Genomic DNA, 9,453 nt, shown 5'->3' with positions numbered 1-9,453 from the left:
TCTCTCTCTCTCTCTCTCTCTCTCTCTCTCTCTTTCTCTCTTTCTCTCTCTCTCTCTCTCTCTCTCTCTCTCTCTCTCTCTCGCTCTGCTTTGCTCTCTCTCTCTCTCTCTCTCTCTCTCTCTCTCTCTCTCTCTCTTTCTCTCTCTCTCTCTCTCTCTCTCTCGCTCTGCTTCGCTCTCTCTCTCTCTCTCTCGCTCTGCTTCTCTCTCTCTCTCTCGCTCTGCTTCTCTCTCTCTCTCTCTCTCTCTCTCTCTCTCTCTCTCTCTCTCTCTCTCTGTCTTGCTCTCTCTTTCCATATCAGCAGCAGTGGCTCCGCAACGTGCTATGTACTCACCACTGTTCAGGAAGGATATGAGTGTGTCGAGAGCGCACTTGACGGAGGTTCTCAGTCTTTCAAGGAGTTCACTTCTCCTTTTGCTCATCAGCACTTGAGGTACGATGCCTTTGATCAAATATATTAGTTTCCTTAATTTTTTATAATTACGAATTTCATTTTTACCTCATAAGCAAGGTAGCCTAAGAGTTGTAGGATAAGTTAATTTGTGATTTACTATTATTAATTGCTATCATTCTTATCTTTACTATAAAAAGTGTTTGATCAGTGTTTTTTTGCCAAAATAATTTGTTGTTGATATTAATCAGATTATTACACTGGTTATCATTATGTTGTGTAGTAAGTTGTTGTTGATATTAATCAGATTATTACACTGGTTATCATTATGTTGTGTAGTAAGTTGTTGTTGATATTAATCAGATTATTACACTGGTTATCATTATGTTGTGTAGTAAGTTGTTGTTGTAGTTATAATAGAAGTGGTAGTAAAAGAAGTATAGCAAGAGTACACTAGTATTTTATTAGAACAAGATTCCACATTGAATTAATGTCTAAACCTTTATTTCATTCACCCTGCAGTTGTCCTTTTAGCAAATATGAAAAAAGATGCCTGGAAACAATTACTCCTAATTGAATAAAAATGACTAGCAGGCAAGAAGATAATAAAATACAATAGTTCTCATTAACCCATACTTTATTGAAGCCCAAGAGGCCATTGGCATAAAGATATATATAAGGAACAGATATATTGAATGCAGGTTTTAAAATAATTGCATATTATTGAGTTGCAGCCAGGTAGCCACAATATATATATATATATTTTAAATAGAATGCGTACATCTCACATTGCATCCATCTTTATCTCTATATAGTTGTATCTGTTGGCTTAGACAGTGGGTGTAATGCTTTGATGAATAATTGTCTAGATTCTCTACGTTGTCTCCAATCAGACCCACGAGCCACTGCGGCCCCTTATGATAAGTTCAATTTCTTTTGTGGCCACCACCCCCATCACAGTTGCCCATCACTGCATCATATCATGTTAAATGTATATATTAATCATTATAACACTCCTTATTAACCAAATTTACATCAAAATGAGGGTCATGTAGGCATGTCAGCAATCTGAACTGTTACATTTCATCAAAGCCAATATATTTTTAAATAGCTTCTAAGCATAGAACAATTTCTCAAGCAAGAATTTTGTTAAGACTGTCTGGGAGTGGTCTGAGTGAGGAGGAGAAAACGGAAAACTAGCTGTTATTGGCAGAGATCTGGAACTCTCTTTCTTATTGGTCTATTAACCAATTTACCGCCTGCTGATGTCAGATGAGGTAGTCATCTGGAATGATTTCAATTAACAGGTGTGCCTAGTTAAAAGTACATTTATGGAATGTTTTCCTTCTTAATGCATTTGAACCAATCAGATGTGTTGTGACAAGGTAGGACTGGTACAGTATACAGAAGGTAGCCCATTTGGTAAAAGACCAAGTCCATATTATGGCAAGAAGAGCTCAAATAAGAAAAGAGAAACAACAATCCATCATTACTTTTAGACATGAAGGTCAGTCAATTCGGTAAATTTCAAGAACTTTGAAAGTTTGTTCAAGTGCAGTCGGAAAAACCATCAATCGCTATGATGAAACTGGCTCGCATGAAGATCACCAAATGAAAGGAAGACCCAAAGTTACCTCTGCTGCAGAGGACAAGTTCATTAGAGTTACCAGCCTCAGAAATTGCAGCCCAAATACGTGCTTCAAGTAACTAATACATCTCAACATCAACTGTTCAGAGGAGACTGTGTGTATCAGGCCTTGGTGGTTGAATTTCTGCAAAGAAACCACTACTAAAGGACACCAATAATAAGAAGAGATTTGCTTGGGCCAAGAAAAACAACCGGTGGAAATCTGTCCTTTGCGCTGATGAGTCCAAATGAGAGATTATTGGTTCAAACCTCACAAAGTGTCTTTGTGAGATGCAGAATAGGTGAACGGATGATCTCCGCATGTGTGGTTCCCACCGTGAAGCATTGAGGAGGAGGTGTGATGGTGCTTTGCTGGTGACACTGTCAGGATTTATTTAGAATTCAAGGCACACTTAACCAGCATGGCTACCACAGCATTCCTCAGCGGTACGCCATCCCAGCTTAGTGGGACTATCATTGTCGTGTTGTTTTTCAACAGGACAATGATCGAACTCACCTCCAGGCTGTGTAAGGGCTATTTGACCAAGAAGGAGAGTGATGGAGTGCTGCATCAGATGACCTGGTCTCTACAATCACCCCACCTCAACCCAATTGACATGGTTTGGGATGAGTTGGACCGCAGAGTGAAGGAAAAGCAGCCAATAAGTGCTCAGCATATGTGGGTACTCCTTCGAGACTGTTGGAAAAGCATCACATGTGAAGCTGGTTGAGAGAATGCCAAGAGTTTGCAAAGCTGTCATCAAGGCAAAGACTACATTCATAGTGTTGATGTCTTCACTATTATTCTACAATGTAGAAAACAGTAAACATAAAGAAAAACCCTTGAATGAGTAGGTGTGTCCAAACTTTTAACTGGCACTGTGTATAAAACACAGGAAAATCAAGTTTTTGACTGCAATGGGCCTTTAATTGGCCATGCATGCACTTATACTATAAGATATTTTTGTAGAAAATTCTTTACGTTTCACAAGAGTTTCCCCTCCCCAAAACTCGTTTCCCGAAAGCATTTGGAATACTGTGCAGCTGAGTCTATCTGAAGGGTTGGGAACATTTTCTCAATCACTCCAGAGGGAATTCACTTTATGTCACGTCCTGACCAGTAAAAGGGGTTGTTTGTTGTTGTAGTTGGGTCAGGGCGTGGCAGGGGTTGTTTGTTTAGTGTGTTTCGGGGGTTTTGGTTGATGTTCTATGTTTTCTATTTCTATGTGTTTATCTAGTTTTTCTATTTCTTTGTTGGGGTTTTGGAACGACCTCCAATTAGAGGCAGCTGGTTGTCGTTGTCTCTAATTGGAGGCCATATTTAGTTGTGTGTGTTTTCACTTGTGTTTGATTCCTTGTATAGTCTGAGCACCTTACAGGACTGGTTTTCGTCGTTTGTTTTGTATGAGTATTTTTCCCCTTCTAATAAAAGGAAGATGAGCATTCTAACCGCTGCATATTGGTCCGATGATTTCACCTCTTCAGACAACGAAGTTTGTGACACTTTAATAGACATACTGTAGCAAGCCCCACACTACAGGCATGTTCTGATTGATTAAAGTAATGTAGATAGTCGTGGATCTTTTTTGGATGATTTGATTGATTAGGATCCCCATAAAGCAAAGGTTTGCTGTTCACTTGCGCTGTATAAGATGAAGGGAGTTCCATGCACTCATGGCTCTGTATAGTACTGTACGTTTCCTTCAATTTGTTCTGGACCTGGGGACGATCATACTTGTAACCAATCATCGAAAGGAAAAAGTCATATAAAAGTAAAAGTCAGTTTGGTTTTGTTGATGAATATATACTGTACATTAACGTATGATCTACTGTATATCATTCACATGTTTGAATGCCATTCATTTCCAGTTATGATGAATATACTGGTAGTTAAAATACATTTTTGCTTATTGTTTGTCACTAAAACTTTCCCAACCTCTGTGCTCTGACTCTTTCAGGGTAAGGTGCTAAGAGGCTGCTACCCAGGGCTCCCTATTGCTTTGCGGTTAATCAGATACAGTATGGACGGCAGTGGCAGTGGCTGGACTGGAGGTCTGCTGCCCTCTGTAAGCGAGAAGACCACAGAGGGGCACTCAGCCTTTGAGATGGCTGTTCAGAATGACTCGGCCAACCACAGCTCCCTGTTTGCAGACGTGGCTCTGCTGCAGAGCTTCAAGCTGCTCATCATCCCCTGCTACTCCCTGGTGGTGGTGGTGGGTGTGTTGGGGAACTACCTGTTGCTCTACGTCATCTGCCGCACTCGCAAGATGCACAATGTCACCAACTTCTTCATAGGGAACCTGGCCTTCTCAGACATGCTGATGTGTGTGACCTGTGTACCCTTCACCCTGGCCTATGCATTCAACCCTCGTGGCTGGGTGTTTGGGAGGTTCATGTGCTACCTGGTGTTCCTGATCCAGCCGGTTACCGTCTATGTGTCTGTCTTCACCCTCACCGCCATCGCTGTTGACAGGTGAGTGTACCCACTTTGACTCGAGAGAACGAAAAGCCCATGGGTTTTTCAAAGGGCAATTTCAAATGAACTGTGAAAATAAAAGAAATAAAAATAATGACGTTGTAATTGTTGATCTATATCTATGATTATTTTTTCTCTCAATTCATTAAAATGAATACTGCTGTGCATTTTCCCTGCCAGGTACTACGCCACTGTGCATCCTCTGAAGAAGCGCACCTCTGTGTCCACCTGTGCTTACGTCCTGTCAGGGATCTGGCTGCTGTCCTGTGGCCTGGTGGCTCCGGCCGTGGCCCACACGTACCACGTTGAGTTCAGAGAGGAGGGCCTCACTATCTGTGAGGAGTTCTGGCTGGGACAGGAGAAGGAGAGGCTAGCCTACGCCTACAGCACCCTGCTGGTTACCTACGTCCTGCCACTCTCCGCTGTCTGCACCTCCTATCTCTGCATCTCTTTCAAGCTGAGGAACTGCGTGGCGCCGGGACATCGGTCCCGAGACCAGGCAGAGGCACAGCGAGCACGAAAGCGGAAGATCTTCCGTCTGGTGGCGTTAGTGGTGGCGGCCTTCGGGGTGTGCTGGCTGCCCATCCATGTGTTCAACGTGCTGCGTGACATCGATATCCGCCTAATCAACAAGCGCCACTTCCTGCTCATTCAGCTGCTGTGCCACCTGTGTGCCATGAGCTCCTCCTGCTGTAACCCCTTCCTGTATGCCTGGCTGCACGACCGCTTTCGTGCTGAGCTGCGCAAGATGTTCACCTGCCACCACCGCATCGGCATCCCCACCAACCACTGTGCTATGGCCAGTGTGGTCCTCTGACTACGCAGGGACAAGGAGATAGAAGAGACACAAGGCCTCTGATACCTGTGTAAGCATGTTGTAGGTCCAATTTCCTGATAATGTTCATGTTTGTTGGTGACCTAATGTAGACATAACAAGAGATCATCATTAACAATACAGGAAATCTTGGACAGGTGATTATAGAGATATGAGGTGGTTTCCTCATTGTTCATAGGTAAACAAATCAATTGAACATAAATTAGGTGATTGACTGGAAATAATCAATAAATTAGCAGATTGAACAACAATAAGAAGGTGAAATTCAAGAGACAAAAAGAGCAAGAGACGAGAGACGAGAGAGAGCGAGAGAGAGAGTGAGAGATCGAGAGAGAGAGAGAAAGAGAGAGAAATAGAGAGAGAAAGAGAGAAAAATAGAGAGAGAAAGAGAGGGAGGGGAGAAAAGAGGTGGCAGGAACTTTCCGTTTGAAGTTTTGGAATACAAAAGGCAATTATGCATACAGACAATGTTCAACTAATCTCAGTTCCCAGAAGTAAAATTCTAGCGAAAGTTGTTACTTCCCGTCAATCTGTCCATGAGAGATTAATGTTTAACACAAGGAGAACAGTAGCAAACAGGAAAATCTGAATCCACAAAATGTTGTCAATGCTCATAATAGGTCTTGTAAATAATACCATTAGTTAAGTAATCATCACAGTAGTTGCTACAGGAAGACATCTTCCGTTCATCCAGATGGACAGCTGTCTGCTGAGGTTAGAGCGCAGCACTCAGTGGACAGACTATACAATGTCAACTCAACTCAGTGTCCAGTATGCTTCTGTCGTGTTAATGTGTTGTGTTAATAGTCAACTACAGGTTTGGTCCCCAGACTGGTCAGCCTGGTCTCATAGACTAGATGTAACATAGTAAATGTAAATCTGTAAAGACCCAAATTAGTATGATATGATACATTTGGTATGGTTACAAACAGAAAGTAGGGTGGTTGGTCAGGGTGGATGGGTTCTAAAGCGAACGTCTACCAACCCAGGGTTGGATGTTTGAATCTTATCACGGACAACTTTAGCTAATTAGCAACTGTGCAACTACTTACTACTTTGTAACTACTTAGTATTTTACCTTACCCTAATCATAACCCTAACCTTAACCCTTTAACCTAACCCTAACCCAAATCTAACCTTAACACTTAACCCCCAGCAAATGTTAGCCACCTAGCTAATGGTGGCTACAACAAATTGGTGGCTACAACAAATTTTAGCCACCTAGCTAATGGTGGCTCCAACAAATTGGAATTCGTAACATATCATATGTTTTGCAAATTCATAACATATTGTACGAATTGCAATTCATAATATATTGTACAAATGCAATTCGTAATGCATCATACAAATTACAATTCGCAATATATCATACAAAATTGATAATGGACATCCACAAATGAATACATACCCAGAAGTCAAATATCATACTAATTGAAGTAACTTGGATTTCCATTTACTATGTTACGTCTACCCGAGTCCAGGTTGGACTGCACATCCCTGGAGCACTGCTGAATGATGTGATTACAGATATCTCTGTCTGCAACCTGTGAATAAACATGCTTAATAAAACAGTAGGGGAGCTTTTTCCCCCTATGGTTCAATTCTTAATTTTTATTGCAGTCTTCTCAGTCTCTTACATATCTTTGTTTGTGGGGAATGTACCACGCCTCTGAAAATAGTCATTCAGAATTAGGTGTTTATTAGGCATTTGCTAAGGTCATGCTTGCCACTGCATGATTGCATTATTGACTGATTATCATAACTCCCGAAAGTTTCACTGAGGTGTTGATTCTCATTGTTTTTTAGACAAACCACAAGACTGCCCACTTTCAATACATTTAAGCAAAATGTCATGGTGGTTTGCTGAAGTTGTCGTGTGTCCCTTTGTAATAAATGGCCTTCTGTGGTTTGTGTCATGCTATATAAAATGCCTGTCCTTATTAAGTGATTGCATGCAATTATGTGTAAAATTCTCAATAAACGAACACTGACAATTGGCCATTTTTATTTATTGATTTCTCTTTGGAAGTGCTAATAAGCTTAAAGGGGCAGTGCAGTCAAAAATTAGATTTTTGTGTAATTGCCTGGAATTTCTGCCTGTTCAGGTGGGATGGAGTTTTTGGGCCAGATCTGATCAGATTATTCTGACCAATGACCAGTCATATTTTATTTGCATATGTAACCAAGGGGTAGGTGGGGTATTATCAACCAACTAATTATTAGAATCAGGTGCACTAGATTGGGGTTGGAGCAAAAACCTACAGGACAGTAACTCTCCAGGAACAGGGTTGGAGACACTTGGCCTAGAGAATCCTATCCGCCAATCAGGGTTGTGTATGTAAATATGTCTACATTTGTATCAACACGCCCACACGATCAGACTGAGCATTTCAATGGCAGAGGCTCAGGGAAATAAATTATAAAAAATATATTTTGAGTTATTTTCATGAATAAAAACCCAGTGATTTATTAGACATTATTAGTGATGATTTAAAAAATAAAATTGAAAAGACTGCATGAGGGCTTTAATGTATTACAGATGGCAAATGTCTTAATTAATAAAGACTTGAAATCACATAGACCAACATCACAGAACAATATTTACACAGGACTAATTCATATACACTTTAATTAGGCTATTCCATCAATAGAGTGCCTTTTGGGTAGTTAAATTTGGTAATTTATTTATTTCACCTAATTTTAGCATTCTGTCATAAAGAAAACCTGCTTTTCGACTATGATTTGACTATTAGATGTTCAATGTTCCTTGAAAAATAATTTTAAAAGGAATAGATTCACCATATTAAAACGAGAGTTAAATTCACATAAAAGGGTTGACCTTAAAATGAGGTACAAATGTAAATTAATCACTAATCACATGAAATACATTTACATTTTAGTCCTTTAGCAGACACTCTTATCCAGAGTGACTTACAGTTAGTGCATTCATCTTAAGATAGCTAGGTTGGAAAACCACATATCTCAGTCATAGGAAGTACATTTTTCCTAAATAAAGTAGTTATCAGCAAAGTCAGGGATAGTAGGGGGAAAAGTCAAGTACATGTGTTAGTTCAAGAAAGGCAAGTTTTTTGTGGGTGTGAGGGGATGGGGTGAGCAGGGGGTGCGGGGGGGGGGGTGTTGTGGGATTATTTATGATACTCTTTGAAGAAGCAGGGTTTCAGAGAACAGTTTGACTGGGCTGAGCAGGAGCTGCCCTCCCATAGGGTTGGGATGGCCATGAGACCAAAGGTGGCAGAACAGAGTACTCGGGTTGGGGTGTAGGGTTTGAGCATGGCCTGAAGGTAAGGAGGGCCAGTTCCTCTTGCTGTTCCGTAGGTAAGTACCATGGTCTTGTAGTGGATGCGAGCTTCAACTGGAAGCCAGTGAAGTGTGCGATGCAGCGGGGTGACATGGAAGGTTGAACACTAGGCATGCTGAGTTTGCTGAGCTTGAGGTAGTAGGCCAACATCTAAGCTGAGATATCTGCCAGGCAAGCAGAGATGTGTGTCGCCACCTGAATGTCAGAAAGGGAGAAGGAGAAAAGTAGCTGAGTGTTATCCGCATTGCAATGACAGGAGAGACAATGTGAGGATATGACGGAGTTGAGTGACTTGGTATATAGAGAGAAGAGGAGAGGGCCTAAAACCGAGCCCTGGGGGACACCAGTAGTGAGTGTACGTGGTGCAGACACATATCCTCTCCACGTAGGTAGGATGCAATCCAAGAGCGTGCAGAGCATGCCCTGAGAGGGTGGAGAGGAGGATCTGATGGTTCATGGTGTCGAAGGCAGTGGATAGATCTAAGAGGATGAGAACAGAGGAGAAAGAGTCAGCTTTGGCAGTACGGCAAGCCTCCGTGACACAGACGAGTGCAGTCTTGGTTGAGTGACATGTCTTGAAGCCTGACTGGTTAGGGTCAAGAAGAACATTCTGAGAGAGATAGCGAAACAGTTGGTCAGACACAGCACGCCTAAGTGTTTTGGAAAGAAAGTAAGAAGGGATACCGGTGTGTAGTTTTTGACAGAGGGGTTGAGTGTTTGTTTCTTGAGGAGGGGAGCAACTGTTGCCAAGTCAGAGGGGACGCAACCAGGGATGAGTTGATGAGGGAAGTGAGGAATGGGAGA

General features: G+C 41.7%; 1 protein-coding gene across 1 annotated transcript; it reads left to right on the top strand.

Annotated features, from left to right (window-relative positions):
* Positions 1–336: 336 nt before the first annotated feature.
* Positions 337–7,327, top strand: LOC115159425 (prolactin-releasing peptide receptor). Its single transcript, XM_029709127.1, has 3 exons — positions 337–434; positions 3,978–4,492; positions 4,676–7,327. The coding sequence occupies exons 2-3, from the start codon at positions 4,041–4,043 to the stop codon at positions 5,310–5,312; spliced, it is 1,089 nt and encodes a 362-aa protein (XP_029564987.1). The 5' UTR covers positions 337–434; positions 3,978–4,040; the 3' UTR covers positions 5,313–7,327.
* The last annotated feature ends 2,126 nt before the right edge of the window (positions 7,328–9,453 follow it).

Source organism: Salmo trutta, chromosome 23 (genome assembly GCF_901001165.1).
Source record: "Salmo trutta chromosome 23, fSalTru1.1, whole genome shotgun sequence".
NCBI classification, from domain to species: domain Eukaryota; kingdom Metazoa; phylum Chordata; class Actinopteri; order Salmoniformes; family Salmonidae; genus Salmo; species Salmo trutta.
This window is presented reverse-complemented; position numbering and strand designations above follow the sequence as displayed.